This window comes from Dermacentor variabilis, chromosome 3 (genome assembly GCF_050947875.1).
Source record: "Dermacentor variabilis isolate Ectoservices chromosome 3, ASM5094787v1, whole genome shotgun sequence".
In the NCBI taxonomy this organism is placed as follows: domain Eukaryota; kingdom Metazoa; phylum Arthropoda; class Arachnida; order Ixodida; family Ixodidae; genus Dermacentor; species Dermacentor variabilis.
The window spans coordinates 83554300-83574007 of record NC_134570.1 but is presented as its reverse complement, the minus strand read 5'-3'; the positions used below and the strand labels follow the sequence as shown (position 1 = coordinate 83574007).

Sequence of the window (19708 nt, the reverse complement as noted above, 5' to 3'; positions counted from 1 at the left end):
AGCAAACGTATTTTGCTTTCGCTTCAAAGACGTCGCGGATGGCGCTTCAAAACGGCCACAAATACAATTAAGATTTAACAATTAAGGTTGCGCTCGCGTAAAGTTAACCTAAAGAACACCAGTGCCGAGGTGCGAGGGCCACTAAGACAAACCTAAGTGAAAGACTAGGGTCGTCTGAATTCTTTTTTTTTTTGTTACCAGCAATATCCCTTTCTCCTCTGTCGTCCCTATTTCTGCGATACATAATGAAATCGTCAGAATCAGACAGAAATTTATCATCCGTAATTTCAGAGGTGAGCCAAGTTTCTGTAAGTACCAGTACGTCGCATTCATAATCATCTAAGTTTAAAGACATTTCAGTGCATTTAGAAGGAATGATACGGTAGTTAGTCAATGATATCTATAGGTGTGAAGGCACGATAAGCGTACACGGTAAATCGGGTGTTTTCTTAAATGCAAATTTTCCGAAGCTAGGTCCTTGCTACTGGCGTAAGGAAACTGCCGAAGCGGACGCCGCGTCCTTTGTCTAGACAATGTATTCAATTCTTATTTTATCAAAGGTTAGCTTGAATTATGCATTTCTCGTTTTTGTGAAGTCCACGAGGTTCCATCGCTGCCCACTGCGGCCCCCGGCAAGAAGCACGTCTCTAAACGACTCTGAACGCCTCTAGGTTTCTGGTGGTTCGGTGGCTTATAACGCCTTCCGTGCCTCGGGGGCATGCCATTTTCACCCAGTTCACGAGCCCGTATAGGTGTCGTCATGTTTGGCCAATGGGGACACTCACTGGGCTCTCTCCCCTCCGATAGCCGCATCCGTGCTTCACTGCTCCTCGCCTATTCGTCGCCGAACGACATTTCCGTGCCCCAAAGCAACTTTTTCTCGTGAATAATGTCAACCACCTCGAAACGTGCAGACCTCCATGTACAATTCAGGGGAAGGGAAAGATGCAAAAGCTTCCCACGCGACAAACTTGAACAAGCTGACCAGGCTGTCTTGTGATCCGCGCGCTCCTGCGCATCACAGTTCGACAACGTCGACGAGGGGTGGCGGCCGGATACTTGAGCGATGTAGGTAAATGTTCCGTATAGAACACCGATCAACCCCACCGTGATTTTCAACCAGCCTCCGCAAGCGAGGCAAGGTGAAGCTGACCAATCGCAAAGGCCGGCGCCACCCTCCTCGTCTGCTTATTCAAGGTGCCCCAACTTTATTGCACCAAGATTTACAAATATGTAAATGCCACGCAGATGGACATAACCAAGTTATGTCCAGCTACGTGGACATAACCAAGTCTGCCGTAGCTAGGAGATGTGTAATTTCTGCATTCCGCCTAATTACAGAGTGGACATTAATTAATTTATCAACTTCTCAAGTATTATAGTTGGATAAGAAGTGCAAATGAGAAAATTGTACAGCAAGATGAACTTCCGATACAGCTTTCTGCTGCTCAATACGTGCTGCATAAATTGTTTTTCCGAGCTTGAATCAAGCCCGTAAATACACACAAAGTTCCTGGAGTGGCCAGTCACGCGGCAGTTTTGCGTGTATTGGCGGACTTCTTTCAACCTTGCAAAAACACCTTTATGTAACATGTATTCAGCAATATAAAGCTGTATCAGGAGTTTTTCGTGGTGCTCTACAATTTTCTCATTTACACATTTATTCTAATTATATATTTGAGAAGTTGATTATACAATGCAGACTAATAATGTAACTACGCGGAATGCAAAAAATGATCTGAGTGTCTCCAAGTGACATAACAGTACCTTGGTACTGTCTGACTACGTGGAATTGGCGCACTTTTAAATCTTGGTGCATCGTAGCTGGAACCTCTTGTATACTTTCCCTGCGCTAGCTCAGCTAGCCTTAACGAAACAATCACTGCTTGTTCGCGCTCCTCGTCCCACGTCACTAGACAGTTTCAGTACTACGTCATGGCGGTACGTACGCCGCACACAAGCGCTTTGCGGAACGTAGGAGCGCGTGCCCCGTCAGGGCTTTTAGTACTGCGAAATGCGCACGTACGTAAGCGGGCGAGCGTTGTTAGACGCCGGGCGCATCGGAGCGCATTGGCCGAGTCCGCCAATGCGTCGAACCATCGGTCGAACTATAAACGCTGTTGATCTCGCCAACGCGGTGTAGCGTGTATGCCACTTCGTGCTACGTGGAACATTATTTAGGTTTTTAAAAGGCTGTATATTTAATATGGAAGCAATACACGAATCATATCGAGAAAAATTAAAACCGAGTACTCGCTTTCTGAGCCTGGCATAATCATTTGCGCAACGGCGCCAACAGGAGGTCGAGCCTTTCGCGCAAACAGCGCACACTGAACGCTCTCTCAAAAGCAAAGTTCCTATCTTTTGCTTTGCATTCTCACCGTGCAAGAATCGGGAATGGCTTCTGCGCGCGTAGCAAAGGCAAATCTTAGGCCATTAAGGTACAGCCTTCTGCTGGTCGCCTTTGATGCCGCCATTTTGCGAAACTCTTTTGTGTCACGCTCTCCCAAACAAACGATAACCACGAGAGTAGCATGCAAGGCTCCCCACGTACGAACGCAAGGATCGGATGCGCGCGTACGCAGCGGCCGCGTACGCATAATGTACTGTTCGTGTTGCGTTCTGCACATGCGCAGTTTGCAGAACGTAGCGATCTTACGGACGCACCGCCGTTGCGTACGCAATGTATGCAGTACTAAAGCTGTCTATTAAATTGGATGAGAAAGACCTGTCATAGCAGGCAATGCTAATTGCTTACTAGGCATATCAATGTTACCTCATACAAACGAGGACAGTGTTTGATTGTTCATTCAAAGAACGTTGCGGGTCACAGTCCGATGCTGTCATTAGGAGTTACGTAAATCTGGCGTCCGCAGTTTGGTATAAATTCAGAATGGAATACATTTACCTTATATGGCCTTTATTCAGAACGGTCGTGAATGAAAAATGTACTTTATTTTTCATTATTCTATAATCTTGGCATGGCCGCCGCTATCTCATCGTATCAAGGCATCTCACTGGAATTCATTCCTGGCCATGACCAGGTGTAGCAATGCCCTTCAGTGCTGTTGTTCAAAAGTACGCAGAAGCACTCGTTGTCCGAGCAACTTCGATTTTGAGAAGGATTGCACTGGAAGACAAGAAAACATAATTGCCAGGTAAGTTTGCGTATATCGTGAATAATAGGCGCGGGCGCGAGTGGTCGCATATATATGGCTCACAAAAAATACATTTTTGCCATGTATTATACAGAGCCAAGAAGCTTATTCATAATTCCGCCTTTTATTTACCGTATTTATTCTCTCCTTTCCCGCGACCACGCTGAGTATGTGTCAAGAAAACCAGGATAAATTTCAGTTCAAACATCATGGCCTCCGTTGATGAATGAAACGCGCATGGCAAAGTGGTTTTTTTCCTGCTATTCAAGCCGTTTTTTGGAAGGGAAATGCAACGAGCCTGAAATCTGAGTGGTAGTGAATTGTCCTTAAAATTCAACAATTAACGTTTTTCTCGCTGGAATAGAAGCCTTATGTCCCGATACCTCAACACCGATGTTTATTGTTGAGCACGTCAATGAAGACTATGTCAAGGGTTATTTTCTCCTACGAGCGCAGGTAAGCCTCTCAAATGGGCCTCTTTTTGGGTCCTCCTGCAGACGTTAATTCACAACTGCCTGGTATACCTGCTCCTAACATTTAGGTGCATCATAAAGTTTAGGTGCATCAACAGCGTATATACACATAAAACCTTGTAAGGCACTGTATTATTGATATATGAAGTTGCAATGTTAATACAAAAAATTGTTTATTCAAGTTTCTCGACCTTGTCGCATTTTGCTTGTCTAGCGCTCTTTTTTTAATGAAAGGCGTCAGCAGGGGCCGGAGGTTCGCTCCTTCCACGACGCCTGTGGATAGTACGCCAACTAGTAGTGATACTGCACCCTGGCTTGGCTGAGGAAACATTTAAGCCGCACAATCTGTTGTTATCATTTTGGTACTACACTCCTCCACTCTTTTATCTCCAGGGATGAATTCGAGAAAATTGCAGGCGTAGCAGGCACCAGACATTTTTGAGAAGATCGTCTGCTGAAGAAATATCCGTACGAGCCATGCCTGGTGGTTGGAGCATCGGTCTTCCGTGCTGGGAGACGTGGGTTCCGTCCCATCATTGGACATTCCAATTTTGTTTCTCTGAAGAGGCCCTCAACAAAACCACACAGGGACTTACCTACCTACTTACTTACCTACTATTTTGCGCAGTGTACCTGGGATTTTTGTAAAAAAATATTTTCGCATAAAGAAAGAAGTCATTAAAGTTTTGCATTCATCCATCCATAAAGAACGAAGTGCCTCAAGATGGGATGGTATAACTCGGCCTACTTGCGCGACCAGCGCCATGCTGTAACCATTCGGACTAAATTCTTCTTTTTTCTTATTTTCCATTCGGGCCATGGTTCTAAGCACGATATCTCATGCCAACGCAAGCTAGCTCTTTCTGACGTCATACGCATGATGCATCTAGCACATCACGACCGAGGGCGCGTGCATAGGCTCGAGTTTGCTTTCGGCCACCGACTGAGGAAATAAGAAACAAAGCTTCCGAAATTCTGCGGTTTTGCGTGCCAGAAGAATGATCTGATTACGAGGAATGCCGTAATTCAGGACTGCGTACTAATTTTGACCACCTGATGTTCTTCAAGGTGCACCCAATCGGCGATACACGGCCGTTTTCGCACTTAAACGACAAGTAATCTTACCACTGCGACTTATCTGCGACCCACCCGACCCGTCGCATGTATGTATGTATGTATGTATGTATGTATGTATGTATGTATGTATGTATGTATGTATGTATGTATGTATGTATGTATGTATGTATGTATGTATGTATGTATGTATGTATGTATGTATGTATGTATGTATGTATGTACCGTATTTACCCGCGTATAACCCGCCCCTGCGTATAACCCGCACCCCTAACTTTGAACTCGGCGGAAAAAAAAAAACTCGCGTATAACCCGCACGTTTACCTGAAAAAAAAAATGAGCGCTAGAAAGATGCAACTCACACTCAGTGATCATTTCGTTTTCAGAACATTTATTCAAACGACCGCCACCACGTCACTGGTTATCCGATTCTTAATCGACGCCGCTCTCACTACTGCCATCCGAGGCTTCATCGCCACTCTCAAAGACGTAGTCGTCCTCGGAACCATCCAGACTATTACTGATCGCACATTTTTTAAAGCTTTTGCGCACCAAATCGGCCGGTATCGCTTTCCACGCATCCACGATCCACTGGCACAGCAATGGAATATCAGGCCTTCGCACGCGTCCCGTCGGTGTGAGGGCGTACATGCCGTCGGCCATCCACTGGGCATACAGCCGCTTCACGTGTGCCTTGAACGGCTTGTTCAGGCACACGTCGAGTGGCTGTAGCATGGACGTCATGCCGCCAGGTATTATGACGAGGTCGGTGCTGGTCTCGGCAAGGCGAGCCTTCACCGCATCAGTGCAGTGGCCTCTGAAGGAATCTAGTACGAGCATCGACCGGCGTGCCAGCAAGGCACCTGGTCTTCGCTCCCAGATTACTCGAAGCCAGTCACCGACTAGGCCACTGTTCATCCACGAATTTTCTTCCGCACGCACAACGATTCCTGGGGGCAGTGGAATGCTAGGTAGCGTCTTGCGTTTGAAAATCACATACGGGCGCAGTTTCGTGCCGTCAGCCAAAGCGCATAGCATGACTGTGCAGCGCAGCTTGGCATTTCCGCCGGTCAGCACGCTGACTGATTTGGAGCCCTTTTTTTCCATGGTCGTGTCCATCGGCATCTCAAAGTACACAGGTGTTTGATCAGCATTTCCCACCTGAGACAGCAAATAGCTGTGCTCCTTCCGAAGTGCGATCACATATCGTTGAAAGTTCAACAACTTTTCCTCGTAGGCTTCAGGAAGCCGCTGGCACATGGTTGTTCGCCGCCGCATAGAAAATCCATGTCTTCGCATGAAGCGCTGAAGCCATCCACGGCTTGCACGAAACTCACGTGGAATGTTCAATTCCCGGGCCAACTTCAGGGCTTCCATTTGCGCCATCTCAGTCGAAACAGCGTGGCCACGACTTCTCTGCTCCTCAATGAACTTCGCAAGCTGCGTCTCGAGGTGGGGGTACGCGCCAGTCTTCGGACCCCGAAACGCTCGCCTGTTCCGGTTCGTTGCTTCGAGACTCTCTTTTTTCTTCCTCCAGTCGCGAATGCACGACTCGTCGACGTCATGCTGTCTTGCAGCAGCTCTGTTGCCGATTTCTTCGGCAGCGGCTATAATCTTTAGCTTCTCTTTCGCTGTGAAACACTGCCGTCGAGTCGCACTCATGATGCCGAAACAAAGCAGGCAAACAGTGCAAACTGGGGTAAGTACACTAAACAGCGCCTAACGCGAGGCTCAACAATGCTGGCCTTTCGTTGGCCCTTCATCGGCTTGACAAGCGTCGATGACGATGGGGATGGCGGACTACACGGGGAGGCCGCCGCACATTGCGGTGAAGCCGACCCCCCCCCCCTCCCAAGGAAAAAATTCGCAGATAACCCGCACCCCCACTTTTTAAACGCGTTTTTTCACATTTTGGTGCGGGTTATACGCGAATAAATACGCGTATGTATGTATGTATGTATGTATGTATGTATGTATGTATGTATGTACGTATGTAGTTACAAACATATGAAAGCAACATATAATGACGTCAAGGAAACTGTAGGGTGATTTGTTTTATTCGAAATGTGGAAGTGACGAATAGAGGCGAAAGAATACAGGCGAAAAGACCACTAGACGCAGGTGGGATAGAAACCCACGTGTAATACGAAGTAATCTCACAACCTGCCTTCAGTCGGTTGTTTTATCGTTTACTTTCACTGCCCTTTGTTTATCATTTGTATGTGTCAATTAAAGCAACTAATTAAACCTGTTTGTTTCGTTACTGTTATATGTTGGATTGATCTCGTTTTGAGTTAGGAAAATTGGAATCCCCTCTGTTCCCTTTCTCACTCTCTTTCTCGGGTATATATATACACATATATGTTTATATGTATATAGTATGTGATGGTAAATCTTCCTCACTTGAATTCACATATTCTTCAAATGCTCTAATTCTAATTGCAATGAATGAATCTCACTAAGTTCAAATAAAAAGCAATAATTTCGGTATGCACTTCACCGACTTACCGTTTGATTGCAGCTCTCCACGGTAAAGTTTGAGTCGGAGGGTTCAGTCGAGCTTGGCGTAGCGTCTGGTCTGCTGAATCCAATGAACCTGCAATGATTTCAGAGGTGTACATCTTTCTTTAGTTATATAAAACAAAGCGCGTTAAGGAGTGTTCAATACGCAGATGAAGGAACAGGTAAAAATAAATACGCAGAACACACGCACTGTGGTAATCGTTTTTATGCGAAATATGTTAATGGTGGCTGGGTTTCCAGAATCTTTTAAGGTTCGACAAAGCTTTTTAATAAAATCTTTCTGTGTAAGGCAAGCAGGGATGTCTGCAACGCAAGCTGGCGTTTGACAACTTCACCGACGGCGACGACGACAATCGTGTGACGGCGATAGCATAATTTCTTTTCCGATCATTTGACGCAAGTTCACAACATGGTGATTGTTTGGTTCGACAAAGATACTGAACGGGCACTCGCGAGACAAGCACATTTTCCTAATTCACCTCGCACCTCGTTTCGGTCACATGGTCTATTTTAAAGCTACAATGACGTTTGTACACCCTGAAATAAAAATTCGAGTCTGCTCAACCATGACTAATCGGGAATGCTCCAGAATGTCGCGTATCTTCAATATAGCGTTAGCTGCTGAAAGATCCGAAGGCGGGTGCATTCTAACACAGTGCCTAAAAGCGCTAGCTTCCTCGAGAGAAAAATTCTAAGGATTGGCCCGTTTTTCTCACGTCCGACGTGCCAAATGGCTAGTTGGCTTTGGCACGAGTGAAGTACGGTATGTATGCGATTAGCTTAAAGGTTAGAGCACCAGGCTACCTGCTGGAAAACACAATTGAGGCGTTTGCCAGTTAAGTTTTTATTTTTAATACAATTAGGTTTGCGAACTTAAAGGGAACTATTTGGTGTGCTGCTACTGCCTGCTATCTAACACCTGAAACGACGCTTTTTCTTCGGGAAAAAAAAGGGAACTTACGTGGCCGGCTGTTTTAAAAAAACAAACGGAAATTTTATCTCCGACTAATTACAGTTAGGAGACGCACTCCTCTAGCTCGCAAGGAAAATAATGTTTTACTCCTGAAGAGGACGCGTATTCAATCGCGCCTTATTCGAATTGGGGCCCTTAAACTGGCTCTCTTAACTACTACACGCAGAGACAAAGAAACAGCGCGCGCTTTAGATCCTATAGATAAGATGAATATTTACAATTAGTATTAGGGTTGTAATTATATACGAGTGCTGATTGCCGTGTTATAGTTTGTTAACGAAGCTTCCCCTCAAGTCTAAATATTGTAAGGCAGTTTGTCGTGTGCGTATCATGGACACTAATGCTTATATCGCCTTCAGTTTCCCTACCACGGTTGCGCTTTAAGACCACGGCTCTGCAATATTACTTTCCTCTCCTTCCTTCTTCTCCGCCCTTAAAATGGCTCTCTTAACTACTACACGCAGAGACAATTTAAAGCAACAGCGCGCGCATGCGATCCCATAGATGAGATGAATACATATATATAGAAAAGCATCAGTCATAGCTCTCGAAGTACAGCCTTCTGAGCCGTTTCCTTTTTTTTTGAAAGAAGTCCTATTAGGGTTATTATATTTACACGAAGGTATTTCGCCCTCGCCAGCCGCAGTACTTGAGATAGCTATTCCGGCGGCTAGCTTCCCACGCTATGCGTGCCGCCCTCGCACCTGTTAAAGCTTTTCCTAGACGCTAGAGCTATACTATGCCTGCGCAACCTTGAGCAATCGGAAAGCGGGTTTTCCACGCTTGGCCGGCGGAGAGGGAAGGCTTCGTTCCGGCCGCGAAGCTCTCCACATCTCCGTAAGGTGCCTGGTGGTGGTCTCGTGCTGACGATGCCCTCTCGGTGAGCGCATATTTCCCCCCTCATCTTTCAAGAGATTCAATACATACAAGCATTTGTCTCGCAAACCAGATTTATTTCAAGGGAATTTTCCACGTCTCAATAATTTCTCTCGTCGTATTCGAGTGCTGATTGCCGTGTTATAGTTTGTTAACGAAGCTTCCCCTCAAGTCTAAATATAGTAAGGCAGTTTGTCGTGTACGTATCATGGCCACGCACGCTTATATCGCCTATCCGTTTCTCTACCACGGTTGCGCTTTAAAATCACGGCGCTGCAAGTTTGCTTCAGAGACTTTCCTTTCCTTCCCTCTTCTCCGCCCTTAAACTGGCTCTCTTAACTACTACACGCAGAGACAAAGAAACAGCGCGCGCTTTAGATCCTATAGATGAGATGACTATTTACAATTATTATTAGGGTTATAATTATATTCGAGTGCTGATTGCCGTGTTATAGTTTGTTAACGAAGCTTCTCCTCAAGTCTAAATATTGTAAGGCAGTTTGTCGTGTGCGTATCACGGACACGCATGCTTATATCGCCTTTCCATTTTACTACCACGGTTGCGGTTTAAAACCACGGGGCTGCAAGTTTGCTTCAGAGACTTTCCTTTCCTTCCCTCTTCTCCGTCCTTAAACTGGCTCTCTTAACTACTACACGCAGAGACAAAGAAACAGCGCGCGCATTAGATCCTATAGATGAGATGAATATTTACAATTATTTTTAGGGTTATAATTATATTCGAGTGCGGATTGCCGTGTTATAGTTTGTTAACGAAGCTTCCCCTCAAGCCTAAATATTGTAAGGCTGTTTGTCGTGTGCGTATCATGGACACGCATGATTATATCGCCTTTCCGTTTCTCTACCACGGTTGCGCTTTAAAACCACGGTGCTGCAAGTTTGCTTCAGAGACTTTCCTTTCCTTCCCTCTTCTCCGCCCTTAAACTGGCTCTCTTAACTACTACACGTAGAGACAAAGAAACAGCGCGCGCTTTAGATCCTATAGATGAGATGAATATTTACAATTATTATTAGGGTTATAATTATATTCGAATGCTGATTGCCGTGTTATAGTTTGTTAACGAAGCTTCCCCTCAAGTCTAAATATTCTAAGGCAGTTTGTCGTGTGCGTATCATGGACACGCATGCTTATATCGCCTTTCCGTATCTCTACCACGGTTGCGCTTTAAGAGGAAGCTTTAGCTCGAGTGCTCCTATCTAAATACATGTAAAAGGAGAATTCGTTTTTCTCAGCAACCACAGCACCAAATTTGACTGGATTTGTTGCACTTAAAAGATAAACCTAAAATCTAGTGACTGTTGGTTTCGAATTTTTGAGTTAGGTCGTCAATTTTTTATTAAAAATTGGCAAAAATCGAACATTTTCAAAAAACGAAACTATCAAGTTTACAACTCTGTAACTCAACCACTAACAATGATAATACAATTCTGTGAATTGCATCTAATAGTACATCTAAAGCGGACAAAATTGATATGTTACACATGAATATAAAAAAAATTAATCATAGGAAAGTACAACTTTTGCAAAACCGTTGTAACCAACGTAACAAATTCACGTAAGATGTAAAATGACATATTGAATTTGTCCGCTTTGAATGATCTAATAGATGCCGTTGACAGAACCGCGATATCAGTTCTTGATGCAGAGCTATGAATTTGTAAACTTCGTGCTTCTATTTTTTTCTAACGGTCAAATATTTGAAAATCGTTTTAAGAAAATTCAAGTCCTAAATCAAAATTCGGCTTCCAACAGTCACTAGAATTTAACTTTCTCTTTCAAATGCAACAAATTTCATCAAAATCGGTACAGGGGTTACCTCATAAAAACGTTTTTGCGTTTTACATGTATTTGAATAGGCCGCGTCGGAGTTGGGCCCGAGCTAAAGCTTCCTCTTAAAACCACGGCGCTGCAAGTTTGCTTCAGAGACTTTCCTTTCCTTCCCTCTTCTCCGCCCTTAAACTGGCTCTCTTAAGTACTACACGCAGAGACAAAGAAACAGCGCGCGCTTTAGATCCTATAGATGAGATGAATATTTACAATTATTATTAGGGTTATAATTACCTTCGAGTGCTGATTGCCGTGTTATAGTTTGTTAACGAAGCTTCCCCTCAAGTCTAAATATTGTAAGGGAGTTTGTAGTGTGCGTATCATGGACACGCATGCTTATATCGCCTTCCGTTTCCCTACCACGGTTGCGCTTTAAAACCACGGCGCTGCAATATTGCTTTCCTCCCCTTTCTTCTTCTCTGCCCTTAAACTGGCTTTCTTAACTACAACACGCAGAGACAAAGCAACGGCGCGCGCATGCGATCCCATAGATGAGAGGAATACATATATATAGAAAAGCATCAGTCATAGCTCTCGAAGTATAGCCTTCTGAGCCGTTTCCTTTTTTTTCTTATTTTTTTCTTTGAAAGAAGTCCTATTAGGGTTATTATAATTACACGAAGGTATTTCGCCCTCGCCAGCAGCAGTACTTGAGATAGCTATTCCGGGGGCTAGCTTCCCACGCTATGTGTGCCGCCCTCGCACCTGTTAAAGCTTTTCCTAGACGCTAGAGCTATACTATGCCTGCGCAACCTTGAGCGATCGGATAGCGCGTTTTGCACGCTTGGCCGGCGGAGAGGGGAGGCTTCGTTCCGGCCGCGAAGCTCTCCACATCTCAGTAAGGTGCCTGGTGGTGGTCTCGCGCGGACGATGCCCTCTCGGTGAGCGCATATTTCCCCCCTCATCTTTTAAGAGGTTCAATACTTACAAGCATTTGTCGCGCAAACCATATTTCTTTCAACGGAATTTTCCTCGTCTCAATAATTTCTCTCGTCGTATTCGAGTGCTGATTGCCGTGTTATTGTTCGTTAACAAAGCTTTCCCCTCAAGTCTAAATATTTTAAGGCAGTTTTCCTAGTCTCTAAAGCCGCTCGAGTTCGCTCTTCTCCTCAGGCGGCCATTTTTTCCAAGATAGTATGCCTTCCAACCACTATCCAACCACTATAAAAATCGACTGTCGCGGACAACATCAGCCCCTTTCCACATAAGTATGAGGCTCGGAGCAGGAGCTATGGCGCTTGAAAGTAACCGCTGGCTTGACGAACCAACCGACTGAGCTACCTTTCCGGGCAACATTGAAGGATCACGAGTTCAAATTAGAAGTTATGTTCCTTTTTTTCCCCCTTTTTTTCTTTCTTTTTAATTTCTTTTCCTTCATTTTATCACTGTACGGAGACCCTCCTAAAAAAATTATATATCCTCAATTATGTGTGGCCACACATGTGCAAGTCATAAATACCAGGTTCTCTAGTCGAGTGCCATCCATGCGGTATAACCGAGCTCAGATTGGCCCACCTTGACTGATCAAATAGGGCACCACTGTAGTTTAAATGAGGCGTACAACTCCTGCGGGACCCGCCGTGGTTGCTCAGTGGTTATGGTGTTAGACTGCTGAGCACGAGGTCGCGGGATCGGACCCCGGCCACGGCGGCCGCATTTCGATGGGGGCGAAATGCGAAAACACCCGTGTACTTAGAATTTGGTGCACATTAAAGAACCCCAGGTGGTCGAAATTTTCGGAGTCCTCCACTACGGCGTGCATAATCAGAAAGTGGTTTTGTCACGCAAAACCCATAATCCAATTTTTAATTTAACTCCTGCGGGGACGGTAGAGTATCCGTCTCCAGTGCAAAAGGACCGTGATTCAAATCTCGGTGCCGCGCAATTCTCTACCGGGAAATACAAAAAAAGAAACGTGTGTTGAGAAAATTGCACAAACAGGCCTGGAGTGCGGCCTGATCCCGGTGACCAGAACCGGTAACGCACTCTCTCACCAGAGCAGGATTGGCCACCCTGGTGCAGTACTTGGCCACAACCTCCTATATGAATACAACAATCAAACCCCGGCCCTCAGTCCCCAGCAGCCGCGAAGCAACTGACCACGGCGGCGGTCAGATCTGTAACGCTGCAGAGGGTGCTAAGAATACCTGGCTCCGGACAGGGCGCCATTGGAATCTGAACCTGGCTACGTTTAACGTTAGAACGCTATCTAGTGAGGCGAGTTTAGCAGTGTGATTGGAAGAATTAGAGGGTAGTAAATGGGATATAATAGGGCTCAGTGAGGTTAGGAGGACAAAAGAAGCATATACAGTGCTAAAAAGCGGGCATGTACTGTGTTACCGGGGCTTAGCAGAGAGACGAGAACTAGGAGTCGGATTCCTGATTGTTGTTGTTGTTGTTGTTGTTGTTGTTTTATTTCTATTCTTGCCATACAAATTATCAGACACTGACTGAACCCATAGCCAGAGGCTAGTGTGGGGTTCAGATACGAAAATGCACGATGGCAATGACACAGCACTTGTGTAAAATAGAAATAGCTAGAAATAGAAATAGGAAATAGCTGGTAACATACAGGAATTCTATAGCATTAACGAGAGGGTGGCAGGTCTTGTTGTGAAGCTTAATAAGAGGTACAAATTGAAGGTGGTACAAGTCTATGCTCTTACATGCAGTCATGATGACCAGGAAGTCGAAAGCTTTTATGAAGACGTGGAATCGGCGATGGGTAAAGTCAAAACAAAATACACTATACTGATGGGCGACTTCAATGCCAGAGTAGGCAACAAGCAGGCTGGAGACAAGTCAGTGGGGGAATATGGCAGAGGCTCTAGGAATAGCAGAGGAGAATTATTAGTAGAGTTTGCAGAACAGAATAATATGCGGATAATGAACACCTTTTTCCGCAAGCGGGTTAGTCGAAAGTGGACGTGGAGGAGCCCGAATGGTGAGACTAGAAATGAAATCGACTTCATACTCTGCGCGAACCCTGGCATCATACAAGATGCAGACGTGCTCGGCAAGGTACGCTGCAGTGACCATAGAATGGTAAGAATTCGAATTAGCCTAGACTTGAGGAGGGAAGGGAAGAAACTGGTACACAATAAGCCAATCAATGAGTTAGCGGTAAGAGGGAAACTAGAGGAATTCCGGATCAAGCTACAGAACAGGTACTCGGCTTTAACTCAGGAAGAGGACCTTAGTGTTGCAGCAATGAACTACAATCTCATGGGCATCATTAAGGAGTGCGGTAACGCCGTTATACAGCAAACCAGTAAGCTATCGCAGGAGACGAAAGATCTGATCAAGAAACGCCAATGTATGAAAGCCTCTAACCCTACAGCTAGAATAGAACTGGCAGAACTTTCTAAGTTAATCAACAAGCGTAAGACAGCGGACATCAGAAACTATAATATGGATAGAATTGAACAGGCTCTCACGAACGGAGGAAGCCTAAAAACAGTGAAGAAGAAACTAGGAATAGGCAAGAATCAGATGTGTGCGTTAATAGACAAAGCCGGCAATATCGTTACTAATATGGATGAGATAGTTCAAGTGGCTGAGGAGTTTTATAGAGATTTATACAGTACCAGTGGCACCCACGACGATAGTGCAAGAGAGAATAGCCTAGAGGAATTCGAAATCCCACAGGTAACGCCAGAAGAAGTAAAGAAAGCCTTAGGAGCTATGCAAAGGGGGAAGGCAGCTGGGGAGGATCAGGTAACAGCAGATTTGTTGAAGGATGGTGGTCAGATTGTTCTAGAGAAACTGGCCACCTTGTATACGCAATGCCTCATAACCTCGAGCGAACCGGAATCTTGGAAGAACGCTAACATAATCCTAATCCATAAGAAAGGGGACGCCAAAGATTTGAAATTTATAGACCGATCAGCTTACTGTCCGTTGCCTACAAAGTATTTACTAAGGTAATCGCAAATAGATTCAGGAACACCTTAGACTTCTGCCAACCAAAGGACCAGGCAGGATTCCCTAAAGGCTACTCAACAATAGACCATATTCACACTGTCAATCAAGTGATAGAGAAATGTGCAGAATATAACCAACCCTTATATATAGCTTTCTTGATTACGAGAAAGCGTTTGATTCAGTCGAAACCTCAGCAGTCATGGAGGCATTACGGAATCAGGGTGTAGATGAGCCATATTTAAAAATACTGGAAGATATCTATAGCGGCTCTACAGCCACCGTAGTCCTCCACAAAGAAAGCAACAAAATCCCTATGAAGAAAGGCGTCAGACATGGAGATACGATATCTCCAATGTTATTCACAGCATGTTTACAGGAGGTATTCAGAGGCCTGGAGTGGGAAGAATTGGGGATAAAAGTTGATGGAGAATACCTTAGCAATTTGCGATTCGCTGATGATATTGCCTTGCTTAGTAACTCAGGAGACCAATTGCAATGCATGCTCATTGACCTGGAGAGGCAAAGCAGAAGGGTCGGTCTGACAATTAATCTGCAGAAAACTAAAGTATTGTTTAACAGTCTCGGAAGAGAACAGCAGTTTACGATAGGTAGCGAAGCACTGGAAGTGGTAAGGGAATACATCTAGTTAGGGCAGGTAGTGACCACGGATCCGGTTCATGATACTGAAATAACCAGAAGAATAAGAATGGGCTGGGGTGCGTTTGGCAGGCATTCTCATATCATGAACAGCAGGTTGCCACTATCCCTCAAAAGGAAAGTGTATAACTGCTGTGTGTTACCAGTACTCACATATGGGGCAGAAACCTGGAGGCTTACGAAAAGGGTTCTGCTGAAATTGAGGACGACGCAACGAGCTATGGAAAGAAGAATGATGGGTGTAACGTTAAGGGATAAGAAAAGAGCAGATTGGGTGAGGCAACAAACGCGGGTAAACGACATCTTAGTTGAAATCAAGAAAAAGAAATGGGCATGGGCAGGATATGTAATGAGGAGGGAAGATAACCGATGGTCATTAAGGGTTACGGACTGGATTCCAAGGGAAGGGAAGCGTAGCAGGGGGCGGCAGAAAGTTAGGTGGGCGGATGAAATTAGGACGTTTGCAGGGACAACATGGCCACAATTAGTACATGTCCGGGGTAGTTGGAGAAGTATGGGAGAGGCCTTTGCCCTGCAGTGGGCGTAACTTGGCTGATGATGATGATGATGATCATGCTGAACACAGTTTTACAGGACCAGCGGGTGTAAGGTGGCTGTGGCTGGTTGGGTGCCAGTAGTGAATATTTCTTTGTGACGTTTGGAAGTTTAGGCGCTATAGTACCTGGGTATGAGAATGATGAGAATTATCAGTCTACTTCACCCATCACCGATTGTTTATGAGTCTTCAGCTTTGTGGGGTATCACTACTGTGCTTGAATGCTAATCCCAATAACGCTGACAATCGTTGTGATATGCGTTCTTGTAAATTTTGTCGAAGTGGCTGAATACGGGGGCCGGACAAGAACCTACGCTTGCTTCAATGCAGCTCGAATGTGGCAAGGAATGCAGCGCATCGAAACTAAATGTCGCCACGATGTTAAACGTACACGTACAAGAGGTGTGTTAAACCTGTTGGCGCCACCGTGCCGCTGTGCTGTAGTGGTATTGTGGAGCGCTGACGTTCAGGCAGTCTCCAGAGATGCGAGAGACGCCCAATGCGTTTGGCTGAAATAACGCCAAGGCCAAGTCGAAGAAACGCCACGTTCTGCTTGAATGTTTTCCGCAGTCATCTCGACGCACCCTTTACTTAATCGCAAGGTCACCGTCCTCACTCCACTATTGAGATTAATAATATCAGCACCGACACTAGCGCTCCTGCTCACTAACAAACAACGTTATTCTGCCAGTCCTATCTCATGTACCATCGAAGTGCAGCGCCTTCTAAATCGCTTAAGCCGCAGTTCCTCATGCCAGCGTTGTGAGATGTCTGATAGCCGCTAGAGTGTTGCTCCTGTTGCGCAGTAGTGCCCTCGCTTGCTACGTAACGGCCGCGTGTAATCCACACGTATTGCAACATCACCGGAAGAGCTCGAGTGCATTGTTAATTCTTGGAATTGATTTCAGTGCTTACGAGCTTGCGATATTCTTTCTCCTTATTTTCTTACTCAACCTCCCTACAGTCCTCGGCGTTCATGCCTCAGTGCCACCCTGTGTTCCTCAGTATCCATACCGCCTTGTCGGATGTTGGGTCAAATGCATTCTTCAGGTAATATTATTCCTACGGATTTAATGAATGAAGGATGAAGATGGCTGAGAGCGAGATTAAGTTGACGACTTCGACGGGAAGCTTTCACAGGTTTCCCTTAAGCCATCTGGCCTTAAGGATCTCGCTTTGCTTTTACTTCTATAAATACCACGTGAATTGTAACTCCCGTCTGCGTAATACTTCTAAGGACGAGGTCGCACGATCAAACGCGGACGCGGCCGCCACATTTCTATGCGGATGAAATACAAAGTGCCGTCCAATGGGGGCACGTTAACGATCCCGTGGTGATCAAAATTACTCCGGAGAAGCCAACTGCGGCGTGCCTCATAATAAAATGGGAGTCTTGACACGTAAAACCACAGAATTCAATTCAGTTCAATTCTCCATAACACTTTAGTGATGGAGCCGAGTAAGCGACACCTCCTAAGGTAATACCGCACAGGTCATCGTCAATGACGCACTGGTCGTCAGCTGTACCAGCGACCTTTGCTTCAACAATCCTGCATTCACTCCAGGGGAATCGTAGCATATCCTTTCGTTTCCATAGCGTCTAGACGCCTAAACTGGACACTAAATTGCGAGTGCACAAGTAACCCCAACGAAAGGTAATTTAACCTCATCTTGGCAAATTTTATGTACACCAGAGGCAGAACATTTCAACAGCTACAAAGACGAATGCGCGACCAGGAAGGAAGAACAACTGCCTAGGTTATTTGACAATTCTGAGAGGGAAGACTGTCTGCAGACGGAGCTCGAATAAATTGTTAATATTGAGGTGCAAACTTATCTTCTGTTTTCCAATTATACGACTTCAACACAGTTTATTTTCTTTCCTATTGTAGTTACCTACCCCAGAAGAATAAGTTGCTCTTTACTATATTCCGCTGCTGTGGAAATAATAAATATAACTAATAGTTTATTCTGTCAATAAGTGTTTTTGTTATTTTACTACTATATTCCCTTAAAATACTAGAACAATCTAGCAAAACATTAAGAAACAAAAATGGCACAACAATAAGACACCTCATGGACCATTAAATAAGCTAATATCTGATCAGAGCCACATTATCTGCCATATAAATGTGGTATCGGTTATGAGTGGTACTTACACGGCCTCTAGGATGAAGGCCACGAAGATTGCTGATTTTACTGAAACCGCAAGAGCCATTTCGAATCAAATGGTCTCTCAGTCGTGGTCTGAAAGGAGGAATGAAAATTTCGCCCTTTTATACTTCTTGTTCAAAAGGTGGAAGGTAATGGCCTCGGAGTTAGCTGGTGTGCGAAAACAACAAACTGACGAAAGCAATGATCTTTCAGTAGTAACCTAAACTGTGTTTACTAGGCTGCCTTTTACAGAAGAAAAAAACTTTGATGATATCAGGTCCATCTGTCTGTGTTGGGCGTCATGCTGATGACGCTATCGTCATCAAAGAGGTTATTAATTTCAAATAGCTTCCTTTTCCAGCATGCAAAAGAAAAAAAATATCTAAACAGATAGTCCACAGTGATGAGGTTTAGTTTTTATTTTTTACTCACAGCCACGAGTAATGCTATGTCTTTTTTTTTTTCAGGAGCCATCATGGTGCTCACCAGCCTGTTCGATGGCTCGAGGCTTTTCACATTGGACGAACTGCAATGGTGTTGTCTGACCCTTTCTCACGTCATGTATTTTTGCGCTGTTTACGCTCAAGTCATCAATGAAGTAGATTAGAAGGCACTTGTGGCACATCCGTTGATTAGAAAAGGTGATTATGATTTAATTAGGCGACAGTTTGAGGGACACCTGTACTGACACCAATGTCTCCACGCATGCACGAACAGCATATGCTTTATATATGAAATTATTGCCGCCTTTCGGAATAGAACAATAGTTGCGAGTAAATACTGAACCTGTCGCTTTGCTTGTGTTCATCTTAGCACGTGATTGCGTTTTGCTAATAATGAACATGTACGAACTCAACTAACAGAACTGCGTCGTATAGAACATATATGCATATTAGGTAGTATCTTAATATACTGTTTGGGCATCTTATATCTCTATCTTTCCATATTCTGAAAATGGTGCATCGGTATCTACATTCATTGCATCATATTAATCTACCTGCGTCTTACACTAGAAGGTACAACACATGGCGAAATCGCCAAAAACTGACATAGGGACTAAAGCCAGCAATTGGGTGCGGGTAATGTTTATTCTGTAATAGACAATGCATTTACGTTAACAGAGATAGTTATAATATTCACACATGACAGCGAGGAGTGGATGCTGCGCTGTATTAGAGTAATCAATAATAATCGTTTAAGGAATATGCTACATGAGATAGGTGGAATGTCGCAACTGCAGAAGATAAATAAAGTCAGTGCTCATAGCATGCCTATCTGCTAGAATACTTTTGCGTTACCAATTTCCAGAAAAACCTGTTACACCGGATACCAGTAATAACCCATTTCAAAAAGACATTCTTAACACGCGTCGTGAAATGCACTCTTGTTCCTAATAAGAGTTTTCCATATTGTCACCAAGCACTGCTAGAGACGAAACTGAGGACAGTAGAGAAGACGACGACGCTCGCTCATATCGCGCGGCCCCTCTTCCAT

The 19708-nt window shown here is 44.7% G+C and overlaps 1 protein-coding gene across 1 annotated transcript; it reads right to left on the bottom strand.

Annotated features, from left to right (window-relative positions):
* Nucleotides 1-2903: 2903 nt before the first annotated feature.
* LOC142575984 (evasin P1142-like) lies at nucleotides 2904-18357 on the bottom strand. Its single transcript, XM_075685851.1, has 3 exons — nucleotides 18220-18357; nucleotides 7214-7301; nucleotides 2904-3130 (listed from the first exon to the last, which is right to left on the bottom strand). Exons 1-3 carry the CDS (start codon nucleotides 18276-18278, stop codon nucleotides 3005-3007), a joined length of 273 nt encoding a protein of 90 aa, XP_075541966.1. The 5' UTR covers nucleotides 18279-18357; the 3' UTR covers nucleotides 2904-3004.
* Nucleotides 18358-19708: the final 1351 nt, after the last annotated feature.

Coding starts and splice junctions, on each gene's coding strand:
- LOC142575984 (XM_075685851.1), bottom strand. CDS start 18,278: ATGGCTCTTGCGGTTTCAGTAAAATCAGCAATCTTCGTGGCCTTCATC. Junction 7,302..18,219: donor GCCTTCATCCTAGAGGCCGT/GTAAGTACCACT, acceptor AAATCATTGCAG/GTTCATTGGATTCAGCAGAC. Junction 3,131..7,213: donor TGGAGAGCTGCAATCAAACG/GTAAGTCGGTGA, acceptor CTTGTCTTCCAG/TGCAATCCTTCTCAAAATCG.